The sequence below is a fragment of the Passer montanus genome, unplaced genomic scaffold (genome assembly GCF_014805655.1).
Source record: "Passer montanus isolate IOZ18808 unplaced genomic scaffold, ASM1480565v1 scaffold24, whole genome shotgun sequence".
Lineage (NCBI taxonomy): Eukaryota > Metazoa > Chordata > Aves > Passeriformes > Passeridae > Passer > Passer montanus.
The window spans coordinates 5,958,596-5,985,825 of NW_024367037.1; the positions used below are offsets into that span (position 1 = coordinate 5,958,596).

Below are 27,230 nucleotides of genomic sequence, written 5' to 3' on the forward strand. Positions count from 1 at the left end.
GGTTGTTCAAGCAGGAAAAACAGGGCTTAGGGCAACTCAGTCTACCGAAGAGTGCTCCTGCCCATGGCAGGAGCTTGGAACTAGTGAATCTTTAAAGGTCTCTACCCACCTAAACCATTTGATGATTTTATGAAAAGAACTGCTTTATCTATTCAGCACTGAGAACCAGCACTCTCCAGAACCAGAACTCTCCTTCCATCCAACAACCTGAAGTGAACAGCTACCAAAAGGATAAGCAGTCATCCAGACAAAAAACAACCAGACATCCTTCTACTGTTTCAGACCCTGCATTCTGTGTGGGCAGATGCTGCATTCCTTACAGAGGGGAAAAGCTACAGGGACTAGCATTATCACAGTGAGTTTACCCTATAGGAGCAAGTGGACTCTATGCTCAGAATTATGATGGGAAGGTTTACTCTTGAAAAGACAGGCACACTTGAGCTGTTTTTATTTTCTCACAGAAAATATTGCTTCAGACTTCTCTCCAGTATGCACAATAAATCTTTATACCCCTCAGACACTTCAAAATATACTTTATGAACTAAAACATTAAAAAAACCTCTCAGCTTTCTGAATTTTAAGTCCTGCCTATACTTTATCAAGTTATCTTCCTATTGAAAACAGGAAATATCTTGACAGGCAACTAGTAAATATTCTAGGACCCTTTATGAGAAACGGAACTACTCGAGAAGAGCATTTGAGTTTCTTCTATAAAACAAACTGCTAGAAAATGTCAATCATTATTAACCCAAGAGAGAACGGCATAACTCAAAAGCTGACCTATGCAGTGATGACACTGAAGTATGACACCTGATTTAAATAATGCTGCTTGGTCAGACAGTCATGGGGCAGCACATGAGCCTAGGAGGGACACAAACACAATGAAAGGATTGGAAGATGCCTACCCTGCAAAGCAGGGCTGCTTACCACAAGCATGGAATTAAGTGCTGATTGTATAGACACAAACTTCCCAGGAGTACCTAAATAGCATGGTATTGGAAATGACTTCTAGACAAACTGTAGCAGATAAAATGAGATTCTGATCAGCTTTAAATGAAACCAACCTGATTTTTCTATCATTTTGTTATTCTCTTGGGTTTTTTTTCTTTTAGATTTCTTTAATATCTGTATACTTGAAGATTCTTTCACTTGTTTAAGTGCTTTTGATTTCAGATTAGTATTCCAGTCCTGCCACTACTGACCTCAAAAATTCACACTAACTTGATCTAACATGAGATACAATCTCACTGCAGAGATACATGCACCACTTTGTAATGAGGCTTTAGCTGACCTGAATAACATCCAAAGAAAGTATGTTTTCCTCTTAGTTCTCCTCTAGTCTAACAGAAAGATGTTTTGAGAGGAAGCCTGATACATTTATGAATAAGGCTGTATGATGCAGTTGTCAATGATAGCAGCGACGAGACTTAATGACTTGGAAGCTGTCTTCTGACCCTTTGGCAGTATGTATGCTTGATTTCATTTATTTATTTATTTTGAAGTTCCAATTCTGGTAACCCATCTCATCCTAACCTACTTTTCCTTGACAAAATATAGCAAAACCTAATGGTACTCTGTAACTGCATGCCCTAACACAGACTTTACCTCCCCTCTTCCTGTGAGGAACTATTCTTTATCCCTGCAATATGAAGTATCAGTGCTGCAGAGCAAAATGTGGCAAGCCTCATGTTCTTCTGGGTGAAGCAAGAACCGTGAAGCACTCTTAGTGAGACAGACTCATGCTTGTGCTATTTTCAGTAGGCTCTCCAGATTTCAGAGTAAACAAGATTTCCCCAGACAACACAGATTAAGTACCTCTTGCCAAGTTGTTCATCTGAAATGCTGGAAGAATCAAAAAAGCAGCAGAAAGGACCACACAACCCATACAGAAAACTGCTCAGCCATTTGAGAAGGTCAACTTGCCAGATGCCAATTGAATTGTGACATATCATGGCTGCAAAGAGATGTGTGCTACAGAAACAGCATTATCACAGGTTATTCTCATGCTGCTTGCTGTTGTGCCTGTGCCAAAGGCTCCAGAGTAGAGATTTTGGCAATAACTACTCCAAAGAAGCTCCTGCTGATCAACCAGGGAAATAACAAGAACATTCTTATAAGCAGAGGCTGTGGGAAGATGATTCTGTATCTGTTTGTGCTGAACACTAACTCCATGGTCCTGCTGGCAAAAGGGATGACATGGGTGCCCCCTGACCCAACCTGTGCAAAAGGGCTTTGCCCTCATAACCTGTTAACTCTACCTGCAGCAGGTAGGTGAATTCTGGGGTGATTCAGCTGCTGGCTGAGTGGGCAAGCAAATGCAGGTAGGGACAGTCACCTCTGCACGAAGTGGTGGCTGGGTGTCCATCAGCAGGCTGTGACAGCCTACGACAGCTAGCGCTGCTGGTGCCTGCTGAGATGCCTGTGCTGGCAGCCTGGGCATTCAAGTTCTTGCCTGCAGAGTGGCAAATGGTTGCATTGAGCAGCTGGGGCTGGCACTACCCACAGACTGCACAGCTACACACTCAAGACCTTTCTGTCCACCACAGAAAAACTTCTTAGTAGTAACTCCCTCTTAAAATCCCTGCAGGGAAGTTCAGCTCTCAAGACCAGTGTTTCAGTGAGTGGTTTGTTACTGAACTCTCCTCTCCATGTGGCTTTTTCATGACACGTGAAGTAAACCAATGGAAACTCAGCATCAGTAAGACAATTACTGCCACAAAGGATGGAAGTACTTTCTTGTTCCCAGCTGGGAACAAGTTAATTTTCTTCTTGGCATCTGGTACAGTGCTGTGTTTTGGATTTAGCATGAGAACAGTGTTGATAACATGATGATGCTTTTCAATGTTGCTGAGCAGTGCTTACACTAAATCAAGGACTTTTCAGCTTCTCATGCAGCCCTGCCAGCAAGGAGAGTGGGGGTGCACAAGAAGTTGTGAGGGGGCACAGCCAGGAGAGCTGATCCCAGCTGACCAAAGGGACATTCCAGACCATATGGCATCATGCTCAGCTTATAAAGCTGGGGGTAATTGGCCAGGGGGTGGTGCTGCTCCTCAGGGTCTGGCTGGGCATCAGTCAGCAGCTGCTGAACAACTGCATCGTGTATCACTTGTTTTGCAAATTTTTCCATTGTTATTACTATATCCCCTTCCTTTTCTGCTCCACTAAACTGTTTTTCTTCTCAAACCATGAGTTTTTTACTTTTTTTCTGATCCTCTCATGCATCCCACTGTGGGGGAGGTGAGTGTGATGTTCAGCTGCCTGCCAGATGAAATCACAACTACACGCCCTCCTCTCCATCCCCAGCACAAATCTGGGTCTGCTAAGGCACCAGTATTACAGGAAGACAAGTGCCTGGAACAGGTGTCACCACCCAAACAGAATACCCAGCAGCTGCATTCCACAGTTCTTCCTATAATCTAGGCAGAAAGCAATCTCCAAATTTATACTACTTTGTTTTTCTTAAATGTGAATCCAGTGCTGTTAAGCAGTTCATCACATTCTTCATTTACTTCATATTGTGCCAATAATGAATGCTAGATTATGAGAAACAGCTTTGAACTCTAAGAAATCTCAGCTGGGTTAAGAAAAAAACCAAACCTATCTATAAATTACCCATCACTTCCTTCCATTTAGAGACCCAAGAAAAGACATTGAAAGCCAGGTTTCTTTTGGTTTCAGCTGGGAACATGTAACCCCTCATAAGCCTGTACTCTGTAGTCCATACATGTATCAAGTATTGAATAAACATGGGTAAGGGCAGTGAGGATGCTGCAAAATTATATACAGAGGAAATCAGGAAAAGCTAGGTAATAAATATTCACTATTAAAATTAATGTATTCATAATTCTAATGAGGATAACACAAATTGCAAATAAACAAAACATTCTGAAAACTGATCACACTGATTCCCTTTGTATGGCACTTTCTCAACCACAGAACTGCATATGCAGGGAAAGGCTTAAGGAGGACTCTGGCACTGTGCTTTGCTCCTCCTGATGATATTTCCATAAACTGTCCTAGTTTGGGGTGAGTCAGAAATATGACTGGACTCCCACTGAAGTAGATTTGCTCACATGCCTGTGAGTCTTTTCAGAAGCCAAGAACACTCTCACATACCATAATGCCAGTTTCTAGCTTCCCACAGAGTGCTGTATTTACTGCACATCAAAGGCCCATTTCTGCTAATGCATACAAGAGAGAAACTCAAGTGTCACAATCAATTTAATCCAGCATTCATCCAGGCTGCTGCCTTTGCCCTCATCCCTGTCTGCTTGTTTCTGCCACTCAGGATTTGTTTTGTAGACTCAACCAGGGGACTAGATGGTCTGTAAACTAACCTGGGAAAGAAATCCTCTGTGAAAAGCTGAACTGCCAGTTGAATCAATTCCCACACCCAGTTTGTTGTGAGGCTGTGGGCAGGAAAGTGCAAACTGTGTACGGGGGAAAGTGGAAATGCTCATTTCAGCAAAAAGAAGACTTTTGCTGGATTAAGTCAGTCACAGAGCTGGAGCTTTATTTATAGTGCAGGAGAAGATATAGAGTCCAACAGGAAACAGGTTTATTTGCAGTAGGTGTTCAGTCTTTCATCCAAAAAGCTGAGTCTATGCTTGAGACAATTCTGTTGCAGGTAAATAGAGAGCAGCAAGAATCAGATGTGGTAGTAAATCAGAGCATACCAGAGAAACTGTGCTTTGGTTTTCCTTCCTACAGCATCAGTGCACATGTTCCTGAGTATGCACCATGATCTCCTCCTTCTGACAGTAAAAGCAACTGAAGAGGTTTCTGTTGTTTCAATTCAAACTTGCTGCTGATGGGAAGTGGAGCAGGGGTTGGGGGTGGGTCAGGGGAGAAAAGCTTACAGGTGATGCTTTATGAGTTTGGGGTGGTCTTTTTTTTGGTTTTTTTTTTGTTTGTTTTTTTGTTTTGGTTTGGGTTTTTTTTTTTTTTTTTTGGTTTTTTTTTTTGTTGATTTGTTTGTTTTCAATAATTTCATTCTTGGTGAGTGCCATTTTTTCCTTTTCTCTGAAAATACTGAGGTCCTTACACTCATTGTCATTCAGAATACACAAGGCCATAAGTTTTCATATGAATAGAGGACTCATCTGCTAAATCTTTGACAATGGTTAGCCAGGAAAAACATACGCCACCAACCTACAAGTGTTTTGCTATTTCTGCAAATTTTCTTCTCTACTCTACAGGTGAAATCTATTGCTCAAATATATTAAAGAACTTTAATATATTGAGATTTTTTTTCTCAAAAAAGAGCTAATGAGATTTTTTTTAAACTTTCCTCCATTGAAATCACAGAACAATTTCGGTGGTTAAAATTAGAAATATATGAAAAATGGCTAGCACTCAATATTCATCACAGGCAGTCCTTTACTATTACCTTTAGCCATTAGCATTTTTTCAAACACAACTTACCATCCAAGTGTTTCAATCTTACACTGAAATGCTTTAAAGAAGAGCTATAAGCAAAGTTCTGTATTGCAACCTACAGTTGCTTTACATGTTTTGAACAATTTCCTACCATACCTCTTCATAAAATAAATAACCTCTACTTTGCTCTAAAAACAATACTTATCCTGGCTATACACTTATTACTACCTATAGTAATAAAGTTATATTGCTGAGATATTTTTAAAAGATGGGTACGTGGATTATTAGTAAAAGAAAAGCTGTTTCTCTCAAAACATCTTCAGATAGTGTCTCGAGTCTATTGAGGTCTATTTAGTACTCCAGAAGCCAAAATAACATTCAAATAGGTAAAAAAAACCTTAAGAAAATAGCTGTTAAACACAATCTAACAAAGATGCTCCACTATCTTTTGGTGGGGAATGAGCATTATTTAGTATTTCTTACTTCTGCAAAGTACTAATGCACATGACAAATAGAAGCATTATGCAAATTAAAATCAGATAGCACCTACTCACATGATCACACATACCAAGACACATAATATTCAGTCTCAGTAAAAAAAGGGAGCATTATTTAAAGACAGTTTTAAAATGCATGCATGAGTTGAATATGTGTCACACTCATCATATACACACAGGAAAATTTAGACAAACCATACTATTTTATGAACTTAATTCATGACTGAATCTAAGCTCTGAAAAGCAGGCCATGGGTTTTCCTTTCATCTGAGAAGAGCAAGTCATTTTCTGCATAAAGATTTTTTTTTCCCATCTTAGTTGCACGCAACTTTTATGTAATGACTCATTACCATCAATGCAGCTCTAATCAAATGTAGACAACTAAGACAGCTGTAGATTAGAGAAGCATCAATTTACTGTAGTGCAGCTCAGGGAGATCAGAAACTCTTGGATGTGTAATGTTCCAGCAATCTCATCCTACGCTGGACCACTCAATTGCTCCCAGTGTTCTTCACAACTCATTTAACAGACTGGCAAATACTGGCATGTCTGACAAGTCTTTCATATTATGGGCTCTCAGGCCGCTGTTAAAGGCTGGATGAGAAACTTACCCTAAGCTGAAGCTAATAAGTGTTAACTGCAGAGTTTGGTATTTAGGAAGTCCTAATTCCCACAACAGAAAATATTAGAAATGACATGTAAGAGTCTATTTTTCAGTGATGCATTTCGTGAGCCCATTTGTGATCTTTCGTTCTGTCTTGTCTGTGTTGTTTATACATATCTAAATTTCTTTGTCAGGGAAATCCTCCCAGCCACAGCCACCCTGCACTCTGCTAGAGAATAGGTGGGCAGGCTATGAAATACTGCCTGTCTGTTCCCTCTGTCAACAGCAACAGAGGTTTCAGATCCCTTTGCTGCCAGTCCAAGTGTTCCAAACTTTTCTGTATTCAGCTTTCAATCCATACATAAATAGCTCATAAACGCTTTATTATCAATACATCCATCTCACTCCCAGTCACTCATATAGCTTCAGTGATATACAATCTATCTACAACCACAGTCAAATGTGAATCCAGATCCAGTTTTTCCCCACATTATTGAAATCTAGCTTCAAGTGAAGCTGGTAAATAACAACATGAGCCTGTATGGTTTACCCCAGCCAAAATACTGACCATAAATAGGCTTGATGAAGAAAACAAGAACAAAGAATTGATGGAGATAATGGGGGTTTGCAAAACAAATCCTGTTTTGCAAATGGGAAACAGCTTGCCCTAGATGGTGGTCCAAGCTCAGTGCCTCTCCTTCATGACCAAAATCTCTTCTTCCCAAAACATCTTGACAGCCAGCTGGAGTAAGGCTGGGCTTAGAATAGGTGTCTTTTCTCTGGCATCCCAGCAATCAGCCTCATCCTATTTTCCAAATACTTTTGGCTATAGGAGATTAGGCTCCCAAACAAGCACAACACCAAGCTGCAATTCAAGATTTCAGGTTTAAGCTTTGCCTAACACACAGCCAGGTGCATCTAATCAAAAGGCTGAGATCTGCTTAAGGATTTCCAATGACCAAGTAAGGCAGAGTCCTGGACTAATGCCACTTTGGAAGCAATATCTAAATCTCTATTTCGCATTTAAGATTAAAATTAATCAAAATAAATTAGGTTCCCAATTATAGCTCATAAAACCATATGCTTCTCTTTCTAGTAAAATCTCTCAGCAACATATCTGTGTCCTGTACTGACCAGATCATAGAGCATCGGCTCATGCCCCTTTCAGAGGGTTCCTTATTTCCACACAAATAAGTGTGACACTTAAAAGCTGCCACAAATAAGGTTATGTTTATCAAGAGAATATCTGAACTCTGTAGGATTTTCCCATAGCTAAAATGAATCACTTGGAAAGAGCTCTCTTTGAAGTTACTAACTCCACACAGAAGATGCATTCTTAAAGTGCTTTTAGTTGCAAGAAACCCAGTGTGAACACTAGCTCAGTAAAAATCCCTGTATCGCTCAGGCTTTTGGAGCTGTGTCATTTTGTCAATGCTAAAGTCCAACAAAGCCAAGTGCTAAGTCATGCACGTGGGTTGGGGCAATCCTAAGCACAAACACAGGCTGGGCGGAGATTGGATTGAGAGCAGCCCTGAGGAGAAAGACCTGGGGGTGTTTGTGGATGGGAAGCTCGACAAGATCTGACAACATGCACTCACATCCCAGAAAGCCAATTGTATCCTGGGCTGTAACAAAATCAAAGTGGGCAGCAGAGTGAGGGAGGGGATTCAGCCCCTCTACTCTTCTTGTGAGAACCACCTGGAGTGCTGTGTTCCAGCTCTGAGGCCCCCAGTTTAAGGACATAGACCTGCTGGAATGAGTCCAGATGAGGCCATGAGGATGATCAGAGTGCTGGAGCACCTCTCCTATGAAGACAGGCTGAAGGAGCTGGGGTTGCTCAGCCTAGAGAAGGCTCCAGGGAGACTTTTACAACAGTACCTAACGGATACCTACAAAAAGGCAGGATTTTTTGCAAGGGCATGTAGTGATAGAAAAAGGAGAAAAGGCTTCAACTGAAAGAGGGTGGATTTTGATGAGAATATTAGGAAGAAATTCTTTACTATGATGGTGATGAGGCACTGGAACAGGTTGCCCAGAGAAGTTGTGGATGCCCTGTTCCTGAAAGTGTCCAAGGCCAAAATTGCATTGTGCTCTGAGAAACCAGGTCTAATAAAAGATGTTCCTGTCCACAGAACATGATCTTTCATGTCCCTTCTGGCCCAAACTATTCTATAAATTCATCTATTTATCTGTATATTTTTTACAACAGCAAGCAACATCATTGGCAGTCAGGATGCAAAAAGCAGCTCCCAAATATGGATTACAGATTTTAATAAATGGATCTTTTAGCACTGACTAAGATTACTGTCTCATGTTTATTTGATGCTCATTCTCTTCAGAAATTAGATATTGATGAGAATCTGGGTCACAAAGGTATTTGAATCTCTGTGCAAGATGAAGGTGAATGAAGAGAATGAAGACATATAAACACTTCTGAAGATAAGTACAGTTAGCATCTAATGCATTTTTTAGAGAGTGTAAGCAGCATCACATTTCCATTATTTTAATATGAAAGATAACAGTGGAGTGATATGATGCTTTCGTATAACCACAGTGATATGAGATGAAGACAGGAGCTATTTTTTACATTTCCAGTGTTACTATCCTTAACAGGATGCAAGAATAAATTTAAAGGCAGAGTGTGGGGTGCCAAAACAAGCCTTTAGTTTAGTTTTCTATATATGAAGCCAACATGCAAAAACAACTTACAGGTACAGCGTTCAGATGCCACACATTTTACTGGGATGTCTCTCCCATAGGAGCTAGGGCTCAAAATGATTACTGAATGTTAGCCACAGAAAGCTTCTGGAACATGATAGTACCAATGATGAACTAGATGATGTAATCAACACCACAAACCTCACAGGGATTTGTGATGCTCAGACAAATATTGTCTCAAACCAGCACTCAGTGAAACAGGAGATTTAGAAGGGAGAGAACCTATTTTAAGCTGGTATTTGCAATGAAGGTGTGCTTTTGTTTTACAGACAAATGAGACCAACAGATAGCTGCTGGAGATAGATAGCAGCAGCCCTGCTGCTCCTTCTCCTGTGCTTTCTGACTCTGCAGTACGTTTATTCAGGGACCTGAATCAACAAACCTTCTACAAAAAGCTGTTATCAGTTTTTCTGCTATCTTAGCTTCTGGTGAAAGCTCATGGCCAAGGAATCAGGTAGGAAGGTAGAGCAGAAAGCTCACCCCTTGCAGGAGTGACCACATATTTGACTGACTAATTTTTAATAGTGAAACACTTCCTGAAGTTCCTGTCCACAGTAAAGTTCCCCAACAGACTGAGCTGGGTGGAGGGGAATTTGAGATTGAGAACAGTTATATTTGCAATCATGTGGGTTCACATCTTGTAAAGATGATGATATGGCACAGAGCCACCTTTATAATAAAGTCACACATAAATCAACTTCTGATCATGGTCAGTAAGTTTCAGGCAGAAATATTTTTTGCCACAGGTGAAAGAAACCTAAGTAGAAGAAAGACAAAGGCAGAAAGCAGCATGTTCTCAAAGGATAGCATAGTCCAATTAATTACCTCCGTGAAACTGTGCCCCATGAAAGAGGTGTTTACTGTATTAGCAGTGTATGCAAGGGAAAGGCCCTTGAACAGGCACAAGGAAACAAGTGAAGAAAAGGGAAAAGCTTTTCTTCTGCTGAGCAACAAGATGCAGTTCAGGCAAAATCTGCCAAGCAAACATTTACTCCTTCTAGAAGCCAATTCCTAACTTCAGTTTCCTGATACCACAAATTTGCTACATGATATTCTGAAAAGCATCTTCCCTCGTTACCTGTGTGCTTCACCACACAAGCTGAGGAATGTGTCTTACCATACAAGTGTCCAGATCCTCCAAACGTTCTATCTCTGTCAACTCCTCAACCGTGATCATAGAACGTTTAGTGGGCTTTTCTTCAGCTAACTCAATCTCCAACGATTCTTGCTGTGGCAGTGGTTTGCCACGTCTGGTCAAATGGTCAGCCTGGAGAAAAAGACAGGAACACACCAGTCAAACTTAAAAAAGACAAAGAGAACCCAACCAGAAAGTTTATAGGATTTCAGTGATCAAAAATCCTGGAAGAACAAGTACAAAAGGAAAGCACAGTTATGTTGGTTAGTCCTCACACTGGGTGTCTTATAAAGAAAATTAAAGTGTGGAAAGGAAGCTTTTTTTTGAACCCTTTTTTAATTAACAAAGACATGTACAATACCAGCCAATATAATTTTCTTAATTATTCAATGGCCAAAATGTTATCATCTGCTATTCACAAAAAAACCCACTATTTTAAATACCTCAGTCCTGTTTCACTGAAGAAAGAAATAGGGAAAAGCTGTAGCAACAGTAAAGTGTGTTTTTAGACCTGCATAGCAAGAACTGCTACTAGGACCACACAGAATGTTATAGAAACCACCCTGGGTTGTATTTGGAATGGAGTGAGCTCATGATGTCATGAAAATGATGAAATATTTTCTAGTTCTTTTGATAACCAAAGAGAATATTAAACAAACATCTGCTAAAAGCAAATATTTGAAGATCAGCTGTCCCAAATCAGTTGGTCACAGAAGTCTTCAAAGAGGCAACTAGGGAGAACTGTAGTCCACTGCTTCATATCAGCACAACGTGGTACAACCAGTGGATTGCTGTTTTGTTAACCATCAGAAAGGTCAACAGATGACCTGAGTCAATTATAGCTCATTTAGTCTGGTGTCTACTTAGGAAAAGCAACTGGAGAGCTGCTATGAATTTATCTTCAAGCACACTAAAATAGCTGCAATAATAATTAATGCTAATCGTCATCTCATTAGGCAAACTGAGGTCTTGTCAAACAAGGTTTATTTTTCAAAGTTGCCTCAAACACTACTATGCCAGTGCAACAAACACAGACATTTGTGGGTGGTTGAATTAGTAGAACATGACACTCCAATTTAAGGAGCTGGCTGAGAACTGCATCAGTGCATTTAATCTTTGTATGAAGAAATAGCTGCCAGCTCTCAGATTGCAGCTGTCAGTTGAAGACTAACGGTGTCAAATTAGACAGGAGTTACTCTAGCAGCATTTTTGAGATCAGTACTCCTCAAGGTTTTCATCAGTTCTATACCATCTCAAAGAACCTAGAGCTAACAGAACACAACAGAGTTAAATGATGAAAGGGACATGTAGGCCAAAATGGATCAGAAAGCAAAATCAACCCAACCCAAAATATACAGTCATTCCTTAGAAACCAAGAGCACTGGTAATTAGCCAATTTCACAATCGTGAAAAACAACAAGTAGCCAGAAACCTTTAGTGGGAGGGAGGTCTAGCAAACCTTGTTCTAAAAATGAGCTGCCACTGAAACTTTCACAAAAGGAAGGAATTCTTATATTCTTGGCTATATAAATACAAGGGATAAGGAATATCAGGAGAAAATTTCATTCCTGTGGACTGTGTTGGTTAAAACACTTAAATAGTCTGTATGGTTCTGGAAACCACAGTTTTAAAAGTGACTTCTTAAACAGCTGGAAAAATTGCTGAGGATTTTCAGTGAAGTGACTCAAAAGCTGGAGAAAATGACGTACTGTGCAGGAACCAGGGCATGCCCAGGTTGTGCAATACCACTAGACAGACACTGCCCAGTCACCACTCATTCCAGCTGAGCCTCCTCCAGGACAAACTGGAGCTCATTCATGTGGTCTCTCCCACAGCAGGCTGCTGCTGCTGCATAGCTCCAGATACCAGAGGTTGTACCTTTACACAATGCTGCTCTGTATTGCAAAGATGCACACTCAAGTAACTCAGTCGTCCATTAAAAAAAAAGTGGGGGGGGCACGCAGAAAGAGTGATTTGTTTTATCTGTATGAGAACTTTCACAGAGAGGAAATAAAGACAAATATATATAGTTCCCTTATTTTGGGGAGAAAAGCATCTAAGAAAAAATCAAGCCTGCAAGTTGAAGCCAGTGAAATTTCAATTAGAACTGAAGAGCAGTTTTAATCAGAACGACCACCCACTAAGTTCTTTAAAAAAAGAGTACTGGATTGTCCTTACAAAGCCTTGTTGCATTAGAAGCAAAAAAGATTTTCTGTGGAGACACAGTTTTTTATTTCTTCTCCTCTCGAAGAGGCAAGTACCTCTGTAATAGATATTTGTGCCTCCCAGAAGCTCAGGACCTTCAAGTATGAATGCTTCCCCTCCTACCTTCCAACTCCTTTCTCTTCAAATTTGATACCTCCATTTCTGAGGTAACCTCAAAATGTACTCATTCAGGGAACAAGGTTTCAGCAGTACCTGAAGAGTTCTAAAGAATTAAATCTTACCTCTCATTTCATGAGCAACCAAGCCTTATACTCTCACCTTGATAAATACGAGAAGTGCTCTTAACTAACAACTCAATACTGCATTCTGATGGCATTTTTACTTCTAGATCTGACAACAGCTCAAAAGATAATAGGACAAGTATATAACACATCTCTTCCAAGGCTGCATCTTTCTTACAGCAAAGAGGCAAGAGCCTCAAAATTATATTTCAAAAGATGTCAGGATGTCAACGAAAATAAGACCAATTTCAAAATAGAGCTGTCAAAGGAGAAACTGAAGAAGTTATGAATATAAATGGCATTGTTGAGATCTGACATATTAGATATCCACCAAGAAAAAACTCACCAGTTTGTGGTGGCAATGGGAAAGTGCATCCAGGATTTCATCTACAACTCGGTCAGACAGGAAAGAAGCCACTGTCAGCTTTACTTCACTGTGTGAGGATTAAAAATGAGAGAACTTCTTAATTCACGCAGGAGATTTTAGTCTTTATTACACATTCAACAGTGTGACGATTATCCACTGTGCTGTCATTTTATTTGAAGTAAAACATTAGAGGGTGTCAGGATACATGACTCCAGGTTTCAGAAATAAACTCATGAATCACACAATAAACACAGGAGCCTCTGTACCATATTTAACCTGCTTCTAACAGTTTTCCATGAGATGAAATGAAAACATCTGGGTAAGAGTTGAATAAAAATAAGCGAAACTCAGAGAGGAATACTCCACCACTAAAATCAGACATCCCAATCATGCATCCCAGATGAATGGGATTAGGACAGTGATGCCTATAGAACACTACTCCACTGAACAACTACAATCCATTCATTTCCTCAGTTATTTTTGTGTTGATCAGCCAGTAAGGACAAGTGTACAATGCTGCTCCTTCAGCCAATTCCATCACAACTTTGCTTTCTCTTTTGCTCTAGGTAACCACTTTCTGTCTCAAGAGCTTCACGTCAGCCATTTTTCCACTGCACAAACATATGTGGTACACCACCACACCTGGACGCTGAGCTTAGATTGCCCTAGTAACTCCCCCTCAAGGAAATATGTACCTTGAATTGCTTCCTTGGGGTCCCATCTTTGGTGACAGCACCAAATGCTCTGGCAGTGGAGGGCAGCTGATGTGGAGCCAACAAACACGACTGCCTGAGCTGCAGCCCAAAGCTCCACCTCTGCTGCCTCTGCTTTAAACACCAACTCTTTCACTTGGCATTTGCCAGCAAGTGACATGATTTTTGTTTACGGTTTTTATATGTGGACTGAGCTGTATTGGATTAACAAAGCCATTTCTGTCTGAGGCTAGCATTACTGCTGCAGAGAGCCTGGTGAAAAAGGTAAGCCATTCATTGGAAATGCAATGAAATTCATAGGGAGGTAGAATGGTGGCCAAGCCACAGTGGAAAGAGAATGGGAGTGAAGGAATCTCCCTCAACTAGGAAAATTAATTTCAAATAATATAAGGCAAGAAAGATCACAATGTGGCACCCTCACCTCACTGACAGTTCCAGCTTCTACAAGTAGAAGAGGCAGTATTATTGCCCTGGGGCCAAGATTTATTTGATAGGACTGAAGTGAAGAAAACTTACTCCCTGAACCACGTTAAACACTCTGAAGATATAGCTAAAGTCTTCAACACCTTTTCCTGCCTATTTTGCTGTACTTTACAAAACTGTTTCCTTCCTTCTCAAAGATATTAGCATCTCAATGCAAAATGTTATGCTTTTCCAGCATCAGGCAGAAAGGAACTGAAAAGGTTAAAGTACACGTTAACCACATTATACTGTGTAAATATATTCTCTGGTATACATTCAATATGAAAAAAAAGGAGTAAAAGGTCAGGTAAAAGCCTCTTTGTTTTTTACAGGACAAACTAAGAGTTATTTAGGGTAATGGTTTCTGCTCCAGGTTTGTGGTTTCAATATCCAAGTTTCCATTTTTTAAGTATGTCTGTCTGCTGTGCACAGCTCCCACATAAAGTCTTAAAGTGATTGCTACAGCTATAGGACAAGACCAAATGTAACAAAAGACAAAGCACTGGTACTACTCAAAGCAAATAGTGTCATTTCCTTCTATTACATTAATCCAGTGTTAAGTGAGAAAATAAAGTGTTTTTTAAAAAGTATCAGTTATGAAAAGGTTATTTGTGTACTACAAACCAAATCTTTCACTAAGTAAGAGAACATATGCATTGATGATCTTAGTTAACATCCCTAGAGATTCCAAATATATGAATCTAAGTTCTCAGACCTATAGGACTATTTCCTGCTCTTTGAATGCCATAATATAGTTTCTTGTGAGTCACAAAAGCATTCCAAAATTCTTCTACTACGCAAACACACAACCCAAAATCCAAATTCCAATTTTGTTAGATTAGCCTCCTAAAGTACCTAATTTTATTGAGGATATCAATTCCAGATTGCTCCAAGAGGACATTTTTTACAAAAGTGCGTGGGATGGAAATCTTCTCGGTGCTGGCCTCAATGAGGTCTTCGCGGATGCGAGCCTTCTTCATTACGTTTGGGCAAAGGTTTTCTGCTGCATCCACCATAGACTCAAGGAGTGTCTGCAGCACAGAAAGCAAAAAATAACATTAGAGCCTGGGATTTGCTTTAGCTGGGAGGTGACAGCATTATTCTGTTGAATATGACACTTTTAGACTTGTAGTTTTTACAATTCTTCCTGCTTTCTATTTTGCATCCAGCTGCAATATAAGACATTTTACAAAATATAGCTTTGAGAATCAAAACACTTGTTCTGAAAATGACCCACGACTGTACTTGTTTGCCTTTTCAAATATGAAACATTTACATCTCTGTGTGTTGAACTGTCAGAACAAATTAGTTTCCCTTGTGCACCCACCACTGCAGTGGATGCTCTGCAGCAGCTGCTTTCCCTCTAAACTGTGCCCTGAATCACCAATTTTCATCAGTGCTCCAGACCTGCCAATTTGTAAAGAAGCATCAGTAAATGAGGAAGAGAGATCCTGAGAACTCAGCAGGCTGTAGATGGCTGGAATATACCAGCTGAATATTAAGAAGTAGCTACAAGCATGATCTGCAGCTGGCATGCAAACCTTTATATGGTTCTCATTTATACACGTGTAACTCTACAGCAAACTTTAGATATAGCCAACAATTTTTATTCACACAGAACCACAGAATGGGTGAAAGGTTGGGAGGCACCACTGAAGGTCATCTAGTCCAACCTCCCTGCTCCAGGTTTCCCTGGAGCACATGGCACAGAATTGTGTGCAGACAGTTTTCGAGTATCTCCGGTGAGGGAGACTCCACACCCACTTCAGGCAGCCTGTTGCAGTGCATGGCCACCCCCACAGGAAAAATCCAAAGGAGGGTAGAAAAAAAATAGGGAACAGGCCAGAGCCCAGTTTACTGAAAGGGCCAGCTTTTCTCTGATAAGAATGAGGGTTGATAACCAAACCAAAAAAGGTACTTACAAATAATAAAATAAAAGAAATAACATATCCTTGGAATGGTGTACTAGGTAAGCCTAGATCTTACCTAGGCATCTGTAAATTCTACAAAAATACGAACTGCACCCCTTGAAAACACTACTGATTTCCTTTTTCTTCTCAGTCCCATACCACAGGTGAGTGACTGCAAATTAAATTCCATTGTATCAGAGCTTTTTTCTCTTTGCACAGCCCTACCATAACTAGCAATTTCTTTATGCAGACAATGAGCAAGAAAAAAAACCACCATTGCTGTATAAAAATTTCAGTGATTCAAAGCCGCACCTTTCAGTCTGTAGCTTTTACAGTCTGGAAAAAACCAACAAAGCAACATGAAGCAGCCACAGTGTACAGGAAAATCCAATCTTTGCAACAATTGATTTAGAGTTAAAAGGGACAACTGCCATTACAGCTAATAATATATCTTGTTGCTGGGTTCTCAGGATGCCCTTTAAGAACTCTTCCCACACCCCCTTCTTCAGTCCTCGACAGATTCTGGGGCAGCATGACTAATGAAGATACTTTCAAGCCTCTGTGGCCATATCCCCATGGGGGATGAAGAACTTGAATGTTAGAGAACACTGAGCCAAGTAAACTATTAATGAGAGTTCCTGACACATCCATTTTTTCCATAGCATCTATTCACTGGTGCAATTGTGCAGTTTATTGTGAAAAAATTCCCTGGCCTCTCAAGAGTTACTGATGAATCACAATCATAAAAGTGATAGACTTGCTATGCTGAATTACAATTGCAGTCTAAGCAGGGTCTTTCAAAATGGATCATGTGAAAAAATGCTCTGAGAAGGCATCACTGGGAAGTAGCAGGAAAAACTAGACCTTTCCTGAAATTTCCAAAATCAATTTTTACTCAAAAAAACGGAGAGAATGTGCAATTTAAAAGTAAAATAAGGTTTGGATCTTATCTTTAATTGCACAACTGAACATAATTTCTTTACTGGTGGATTTTAGCTGTTGATTTCACATGACCATTATCTGTAGAAGGTATCTACAGGAACCTTTCCCCACCTCCTAATTTCATGCCCAAGCCTTTCACTGAAGGAAAGCTACCAATATTGACTGTGAAAGTGCACACACTTCAGTCACAGGGCTGCAAGTACCTGGTGAAAGAAGAGAACAAAATACTACCCACAGTCAAAGAATTTTAACATTCAGGAGAAAGATACAGTGAGGAAAAGGACTGAAGAATAATAGTATCAAAATAAAAAATGGAACAGGTGATGGAGCCAACAGACCCTTTGCTCCAGGGAAAAATTTAGGAAGAATATTTTGAGCACTCCTGTCATTACAAAACAATCGTGTTTGTATAGGTTCCACTTGTCTTGCTTATTTTCCCTTGGGCCTTTGCTGACTGAATAATGCATCTCCCAGTTCTGTGTGTCCACAGTGACACCAGCAGGAGAAGAAAAAGGCAAGGGTCTTGCTATAATTTCTCCTCTGGTCAACTCAACTGATTTCAATATAATGTTTTTCATTACTCTAACTCCTTTCTTCACCCCTCTTCCTTTCCTTGAGTTGGGAAAAAAAAAGGAAAAAAATCTTATTTACTTAAAATATGTTCATTGCCTTTAACCAATTTCCAAACTTCTTTTTAGAATCACACTCTGGTTGCTATGGAAACTAAAAATCAAAACTCCTCTTACAGCACACAGGATTTTTTCCCCCCAACAATTACAAAAAGAATTGTCCTTATGTGAGCTCCCTTATCTATCTTTACAAATAATAAACTGCTTACGATATTTTGAATTGACCTAAACAACTGGGGGAAAAAAATAATTCTACTCCATGTTCAACACTTCCTCTTCCATGCATAGAACTTAAAAGAAAACCCGTTCACCTTAAGTGAAAATTAATAAAAATGAGTGTTGGAGTACACAAAGAGCATTATGACTTACAGTTTTTTGTAAGCCACTGAAACATGAATGCCACACAGATCAAAAGTAAATGTAAAAGTTAGAATGGTTGAGCTAAAGTGCCTTTTGTTGTAAATGCATAAAAGTGTAAATGGAAGATACATTAATTCAGGAACATTCCAAATGCTGAAGTGGCTTTTTTTTTCACCCTCTGTAAGACTCTCCAAAATGAACTTAAATAAGTGCATAAGCCCAGCACTAAGGGCTGACCTGACTACTCTTGTGCCAATAATACCCCAGAGGTTCCACTGGGAAGAATCTTATGGATAACTCATGTCTGCAGAAATCTTCACCTTATTTCATATAATGGGGAAAGGGAGAAACATACTAAAAATAGAGCATCATTTTCATCCTCATTAACTTTTTAATTTCAAAAAAGTAATTAGTAATATGGCATTATTATTGTTCTTCATTATATTCCCACTGATTGAAGCATTTTCATGTTTCAATTGAAAGATCAAAGAATCTGAAGAGGAAGGTTGTAAAGTGTTTAAATACTGCAGTACACAAAGCAGCTTAGTCACAAACAGAAGTTGATCTGAGCTGCCCCATACCCATATTTTTAAATTCATCAGCTTCCATACAGATCCCAATTGTTGTTAAAATTTCTCCACTTTGTTTTCTTCCTGGACTGATACCTTTGCACATTCTCTGTGGATGGCTCTTTGCTTGTTACACAGGAAGAGCAAACATAACTGAAGGTGCAAGTTTCTGAGCAGGAGCTGGCTGAGCACACAGGTGAGAACACTGACAGATCAATGACATATATTTCAAGAGCTGAGGTTTGACAGGCAGCTTGTGAAAAGATTTCCTGTAAAGCTGTCTGTACCAGTTTTTTGGGCACTGGAAATACCTACAATTTACCCAAATCAAACAGTAAAGTGGAAATCCTGCATCGGGTTCAAAAGTGACCACTAAGAAAATAAATCTGCCATGAACCCTATAAAAAAGCAGCTTTCACTCTACTAGGACTCCTTAACTACTGAGCACTTTCCTCCAGGGCATGAGGCTTCTTAGGGTGCTTGAGAAATATCTTTATAAAAGGCTGAAGGAGCAATTGATTAGCCTTTCCCTTCTAGCAGATGAGAAAAGATGATAATAAACAGTATGTGCTCCTTCTGCCCACTGAAAACATTAAAACAACTTTTTATTTTATTCCAACTGGGAAAAGAATCCAAATTACACAGCCCAAAGTTATACAAAACTAACAATGGAAAGACAGCTAGCTTACATACAAATCTTCTTAGAAGAAAAATGAAGTGTGGCACATTGGCATTTAGCAACAGAAAACGTCAGATTTAGTTATTTCTGCATGTGAGAGAGATGGTAACACATGTGTCTACAGACCTTAAGTTGCTCGTCCACTACCCTTGTGACTTCTCCAGCCATGGATTCAAGTGTCTCTTGGATTGGATTGGAGAGTGAACCATTTGCTCCTGCCCAAGAAGCTCCACCGAGGTGATACAGATTTGGTAAGAGCTGTAAGACAGGAAGAGTACCTTCAGAAAATAGGCTCATCATTGTCTCCAAACCAGGACAAACGGCAGGAAATGTCTTTGGCTAAATCAAAGTCTTCATAAATTAGAATTATCTTAACACTTTAAATACTACCTATAGCTGGTTCTCTGAAGAACATACTCTCTTGTGACACATATTATTATTTTCACTGCCCAAAAAGAGAAAAGCTGCAAGCACACACAGAACTGCTCTCAGCACTGCCAGCATGCTGGGAAAGGCTTACTGTTTTGGAGTTCTTAGCATCCCGCATCAGCCGTTCCGCACATTTGACATCCTCCTGTACAGCATCCACACCACAGTTTCTTAAAGAGTTGAGATGATCTTGCACTTTTACACATATTCTGTCAATCATCTACTTGAACAAAAGAAATACAAAAGAGAAAACATCAGAATGTTGGTCAAACACAAGCTTAATCCAGTCCAGGTAGGAAATCAATAGTAGCATGATGAGATTTGCAGTGACAATATAAAAACCTGGAAAGGCATGATAAGACCTTGGCAGTATGTCAATACTATTGAAGGAAAAAACTACATCTCATAAAGACACCCTAAGCATTGCAAAAATAAATAAAACTTTACCATCAGGAAAAAGAAATGCTGTGGAATATTTCTCCCACAGTAACCTCCAAGATAACTGCAAATAATCAACAAGTTATCCTATTTAAGTGTTACTCTGGTTTTTGGATCAAATTTAATGCTGAAAATGTTTTTTATATACCTAAGACTATAGTCTAAAGGCCTCTGAATTTTTAAGAAGTTCAGACTTAAAAGAAAACTCTGTCACTACCCATTCAACAAACACTAACAGCGATTTCTCCTGTTGAAGCAAAATGCAACTGCGCAGTCTTCTGCAGTATTCTTTTAAAATGTAAATATTCCTAGTTGCAAGGGAATTAAAACTATCAAAGCAGAAGTTTCCATCCGAGATTTCACAGTGGGATAAATTGAACTTAATCTGTACCCGCGAGACAGTTCATTCAACACGCTGCAAATGCAGGGCAGGTGGTATATCTGTATCTTACAAGACAAACCACTAAGAATGCCTGACACACAGTCAGCTTTGATTAAGATATATGAGGCAGGGAGATATAATAGTTAAAAGTCTTTATCAGCCCACTTAGCATACATCAGAACCGGCTATTTGACATTTTGAAGCAACATCTGAGTGCACACACCATCATATAAAGTCTACAGTTCTAGCATCTTATATCATTAGCAATGAGAACTGAAATAATTTCACAGCATGCTCCCTTTCGGATCCCCACATGAATCTTTCTCTTCAAAGGGTTTTGGGTGGGTAGTTTTTTTACAAGTACAAAAAGCTAATTAATTATTAGACAGTAGAAAGTCTCATTGGGACATCTGGACAGGAAAAAATACACTCTGGGAATAATAATACAATTCTATCATACTAGAGAGTCTCTTTCAGCTCTCTTTTAAAACTGTTTTTAAAATCCATCCCTATTGTACACAATTTAGTACAGAAATCAGTAATTTTATTTCAAAATAACACTAAATTACATTTCCTGACACTTGATGTGTATGTGGTGGTGGCGAAAATCACAACTAAAACAAACAAGCTATAAAAAAATCTAAACTTATTTCATATAGAGATTATTAACCCGGGGGGGGGAGGGGGGGGCGGGGCAAAGTGGCATTGGAACAGAAAAATTACTAGAATAAAACAACTACTCTTGCAGTTTTTAGTGCCAGTATATCTTCATATACCATTTTCTCTCTCAAGAGGTTAGAGTACAATTTCAGGTTCCAATAGCAAAACACTGTCCTGTTTAATTTTAATAACACAGGTAGAGCACAAGCAAACCAAATTGTTCTTGGTTTCAGCAGTACTTTCCTTGGTAATACCTTGGGTCTTTCTCTACATGGTACTGCTGCATAGAAGACCTTCATCTCACACATGCTTTGCTTCCAAATACATTGTCATTGATAATTATTATTTCTTAGGAAACAGTATAACCCACGAGGCACATCTTAAAAGAACTCTGAATGAGAGAGAACTTCCTCCCCAAGCAGATTTTAGGCACTGAGATGTCCATTAAGTAACAAATTCCCACCTGCTGAGTGGTGCTAGTGACAATGCCTTGCTGCAGCCGATATGCTTGCTCCTGTAGGTACTTCCTGGTCTCATGGTTACGAAGCAAGTAGTTTTCTATCTAAAAAAAAAAAAAAAAGTCAGATTAGGAAACTGATTTGACTCTTCACATTGTAATTTGCTTTCAATTTTGCTGCTGTGTCAGAATTGGGGATTGACAAGAAAAGTTGCCTAATTATTTGTTTATCATCTGCAAACTTTGTTTTGTGTGCCTTGGTGCTTAATAACCACATGCATAAATACTAATTCACTTACAAACTAGTGAAAGATGGCTAAACATTGTGGTTTTGCCAATGTTTTATGAAACAGTATTCTATTTTGAACAATTTAGCAAGTTATGCTGACAAAGGATTAGATCCTGGTTTGAGAAACATTTGAAAGAACTCATATAGGTGTTGTAGAGATCATGATGACTCAAGATATTTGATTCAATTCTGTTTTGGCTCGCTGCAAAGACACAGATTTGAATAGCAGTATGTCTGAAGAGAAAATAAACTGTCTAAAAGTACCTAAGTGACAGTGCAGCCTCAGTTCACCTGTTGGTTAATTAAAGCTAAGCAGTACAGAAGTGCTCTTTAGAGACAACTGATTTCTGCTGACAGGCCACCAGCAGTACACACCCATCATCAGCCAGCTTTGTGGCACACAGACTAACCCCCTAACCCTGCTCTTATCAAACTTGGTGAAACCAAAAACACCTATTAACAAACTGTTCAAGGTTCATCAAAGGTGATGGATCTGGTCTGAAAGAGAGAGGGGAGGAAAGGATGAGTGGAGTGGTCAGCAGGTTGTGAGGCTGAGATCAGTGGGGATAGTTGCCTCTAAGTTGGCAGCAGCAAGAACTGCAACATCTGACCATGTCCCAGAGCAAATCCCCAGGTTTATCCAGTTTGCCCGCCCCAAGCCAAGTGTGCTGCAGAGACACCAGAGCTTGAGAGGTGGCTGCTGTGTCCATCAGTCAGTCAGTGCAGTTGTCCTGGCACCAGGCTCAGTCCATGCAGGGAGGCTTGCATCTCTACCTGCAGGGAATCACCTGTGTTGTGATCACAGCACCACTCCTGACACTGATACCTTTTCTAGGAGGTAACTTCCTCATGTTGTGTGAAGAAAGCCTGAACCACACGTTAAAACAAACTCAGGGTCTAACAGTTTTAGCAACCTTGATATGAATAAAAGGAAATGCTCTTTGTACATAGTGCCTAATTAACACACAGAATCTAAATCCCCATGGCCAGAAGCTTCCCAGTATTTTTTTCAGAAATGCACCTACCAGTCTAGATGTGAACCAGGCCAATTATATTAAATGAGATGTAAGAAATACATCCATCCCCCATGAATCAGATTTTTAAAAGAAGAATTGAGAGAATTTTCATGCATCAAAGAAAAACATACTAATTGCCAGCACTTCTCCCTGTGATACTCAAATTAATGAAAACATGGATCATAGACATTTGCTTTTTAATCACATTTATCTGTTAGAACTATTTATAACATTTTTATGGCCTTACCCTGGCTGAAGGAAAACTGCTCATTAAAGAGATGTGAAATGCATTCTTCCTTATTGAGCAGGAGGCTTGTTTGGAGCTCGCAAGATCTATCATATTAAAACTCAGCTGGGAGTTTTATAACTCAGGCAAGTGGAACACTACAGATACTGTCAACACCTTTTCATCCAAAAGAAGAACATGCTGGTGCAATTGCTTACTTAGGGCAACACAGTGTGTGAATTTTACATGTATAATATAAAACACAGGCAGTAAATGTTTTCATCTTCCCTCAAATTGAAGAGCACCCTTTGTCTTGTACAGAGCTGACTGCACTTTTTATGCCAACATAAAAAGTGTGCACCACTACTTCTAAACATTTGGTAATACCCACAGGCACATATGTAACAAACATGCAGTTTCTAACTCTCTCCTTCATAGTCAGGCACACAGTAATACCAGGTCTAGTTTGCATTTGTTTAGTTGTGATATTCTGACACTACACCAGTGCATTCCATCAGCCTTCACTCCCAGCATTCTGTGGAATAAAAAGCTCTTGCAGCACTTGATTACCATGTATATGTCTATGCAAACCAAACAATCCTTGAATCCAACATAGAATTCTTATTCAGCCAAGCATGAAGTCTCAGTCACTGAAAATTACTATATTTTTGCTGGTTTTATTTCTGTTCATTGGTGGCATATGCAATACCTTTTGCAGTGCCTCTTCTGTTTTCTCAGGGTTTGTTTTGAGTGCTTGGGAGGCATCATTCATCGGTATAGGCATGAATCTTAATGTGTAATTCCTAAAGGAAAAAAAAAAACCATGATGAAAGTTAATCTAATTACTGTATCTCTTTATAGTCATCGTACTTTTTAATGAAAAAATAACCTAGAAAGGAGAATAAAGTACATCCAGCTTGTCCATGGAAGGTACTAAGAATGTATTTTTCACATTTTTAAGCGGAATAGCTGGAAGTATACATGCTCTTTTTTGCTGCTAATTCTTCTTTACTACTAGACAGAGGGGTAGATTTTGAAAAACAGTTACATGGTCAATGCCCAGCGGCTGCTGATTAAAAGCCTAGCTGACCTCTGTACCTCTGTGCACAAGGTTAGATTATTTTTGTGTATCTAAACACAACAGGGAGAATCAGCGCCTGCTGGCAACTGTATCAGATCCAAGACAAAACAGAAATATTCAGTAATAGACAGATAGCAACTAAGAGACCGAGTTTTAGAAATTTACTATTTAATAACTTCTCGTGTTTACAACAATTTGAATACACTTGCTGAATTTTTAATAAAAAGCTGACAAAACAAGCATAGCATCTCTACATTGCTTTATGCAAACAACTGCTCCCTGCATTTTCCTTATTTGCTTGCAAAATATTTCTGCAGCTTTGTCCATCTGCTGCAATAAGAAATTAAAGACAGGAGTTTGGTCCTGAGTCAAAATTACATTTAAACTCTGAGAACATAAAATGATTATCATGACACAGTTATACTTAAAATGCCACCTACAGTGGTATATCCACACAATTTCAGACTTGAATAAATGGGGGGAAAAAAAGAGCAGGAAGTTTTTAAACCTGGAAAGGAAATTATTCTTTCTATTTTCAATTAATCCTTTATTTCCTGCAAACATTTCTTTCTCCTCCTTCTGCAAACATCCCACTAACCGTCTGTTCCTATTCCATCCAGAGCTACACAAATATGTTTGGAACCCTCTATTCTTGAGCACTTGAAAGTTGGCAATTTCAATTGAGTCACCACCATTGATGCCAGCAGACCACGCTACTCCCAATAGCAGACACCTTAAATAGTGTGAAACTCCAAGCTTCTTTCCCTTCTTCTCCCACCAAGTGCTTGGACACATGCAACACCATTCTCCAAAGGGCAGCATCCTCCTGAACAGCTAACACACCAATTCCTCATTGGTAACACCCAATATTTCACTTTAAATGATAATGGAAGGCTTTTATGTTTCTTCCCCAATGCAAACATGGTGATGTATAGCTGTCAGTGGCAGGCAAAGTCCCTGTCCTTCCACAGTGCCCAACTGTCTACTGCATCAGTCAGTAGAAAATTAACTCTTCTTTCTAGCTGTCTTGTCCTTCAAAAGAACATTGCAAACTATACAGACCCTGTTATGTGTCCTCATGTGATACTAACCAGTGTCCACCACCATGGGGAGAATTTTTAAATGTCAAAGATACTGAGCTCAAAGACAGATAATTACAGAACTTGCTGATTGCCTGACAGGTGGGGTATTTATTTAGTTTTTAAAAAAAGAAGGTAGATTTCTAAGGATCTCTGCAGCTGTTTGACATTTAATGCATCCCATTCATTGAAACCTGTAATTGCCAGCTCTCATGCTAGCAGTTATATGCTAAATTCAATTTAGTCAAAGGCTTAGTGCACCCTCCATCACACATATGGACACACAGAGCTGGAGGAGGGCAAATGAAAAGGAGATTTTCATGGACACAGTCACAGAGGCAAAACTTTAGAAGACCACTACCCTAAGGGAGGAAGGAAATCTGCTCCACTTGGGCTGCTTTCAGATACACAGTATTATTTTCACCTAAGAATTTACTAGCTCTTAGGGGAAAATATCAAGAATTTAAAGCACATTTTCAACTTTATCATTATGTTTTGTTTTTCTCTGTTTCCTTGAAGTCTAAAATATTCCCCCATTCTCCTTTTTATTAACACTCCACTTGTCTCTTGTAAAGAAGTACATTTTGCTACAAACTCAATAATCCAGTAATTTCCTAAGACATCACTATACTCAACAAAATACCTGTATTTAAAGGATGTTACATTTCAGAGAGGTGCTCAAAGACTGTAAAGGATGTCCCAAAAGAGGTACCAAAAACCTCTTCTAGATATAACATGTGTGACAACAGTTCTACATTTCATCACATTATTTCCCCTGTAGTAACTTCTGATCCACACACTATATATGCTCTGTGCTGCAGTGGAGATTTTACTTACAGGAATAAGATTATCTGTTTTTCAGGTCAGGGTGTGTGAATTTAACATCACTGCTAAGGGAAGAATTCATAGCGCTCTAACAAACTCCAGCATTTCTCCTCAGCTACTTCTTCAGTCAGTCCATATAGAAAAAAAATCTTTCAGAAATGAACATGAGACAATGCTGCAGAGTCCTGTGACAGAGGGGGCTCTAGGCTGTAAATCACATGTTTATCTTCATATTAAAATTACAGAGATACAAGTCCCTGCTTAATGGCCAAGCTGAATAGGATGCCCACTGTTCTCAAATGCCCTCCTGAACTGACACCTCTAAGGGACCCTGCAGAAAATCTTCTCAGCACTTCACACCACCTGTCTGGGACACCCCAGGGCAAAATCTGCCAACAGTCACACTCCTGGAATTCCCTTGTAGAAATAACATTTTCAAACAGCAATAAGCAGATGAAGAAAAGCTGGAAGAAGGGGAAAGAAAAAACCTTCCAATTACTTCAGCCTGTTTCAAAGTCTGCTACAAATCCCCTCAGCCACCTGCCCATACAACTAAAGCCTACCTTTCTTCTTGTTGTGGTTGGGTAGATGAGTATTTTTCTTAAAATTGAAATAACACACAGAACACATATCCTCAAACATCTTCAGTATATTTAATTCCATTTTGAGCAATGGTTCTTTTCTACAGAATACTGATGGCTTCAGGTATTTTTAGGAAACATATGGTGAAGAATGTTCTCAAAATGTCTTCAAGATGGATTGTTTATGGCCTAATTGTTTTCAGCCAGTCCCTCTCTTCATGTTTAAACCTTTATGCTTGTGACTTAATTTGTGATATTACCAATGTTTTTGACAATTTAAAAATGTTTAAGGCAACATAAAATGACCTCAGCTTCCAAGTTAAATAAATGAGATGTCACCCCAAAAAAGTACAGTG

General features: G+C 39.4%; 1 protein-coding gene across 6 annotated transcripts in view; it reads right to left on the minus strand.

Moving 5' to 3' along the window:
* CARMIL1 (capping protein regulator and myosin 1 linker 1) overlaps window positions 1-27,230 on the minus strand; it is a 192,701-nt gene that overhangs the window by 31,772 nt on the left and 133,699 nt on the right. For all 6 annotated transcript variants that reach the window (XM_039711045.1, XM_039711046.1, XM_039711049.1 and 3 more), the window contains 7 exons: window positions 24,018-24,111; window positions 21,784-21,882; window positions 19,932-20,060; window positions 19,538-19,669; window positions 15,178-15,353; window positions 13,127-13,214; window positions 10,316-10,465 (listed from right to left, as the gene is read on the minus strand). In XM_039711045.1, coding sequence (XP_039566979.1) covers window positions 10,316-10,465; window positions 13,127-13,214; window positions 15,178-15,353; window positions 19,538-19,669; window positions 19,932-20,060; window positions 21,784-21,882; window positions 24,018-24,111 — 868 coding nt within the window. The remainder of the gene's footprint in view (window positions 1-10,315; window positions 10,466-13,126; window positions 13,215-15,177; window positions 15,354-19,537; window positions 19,670-19,931; window positions 20,061-21,783; window positions 21,883-24,017; window positions 24,112-27,230) is intronic.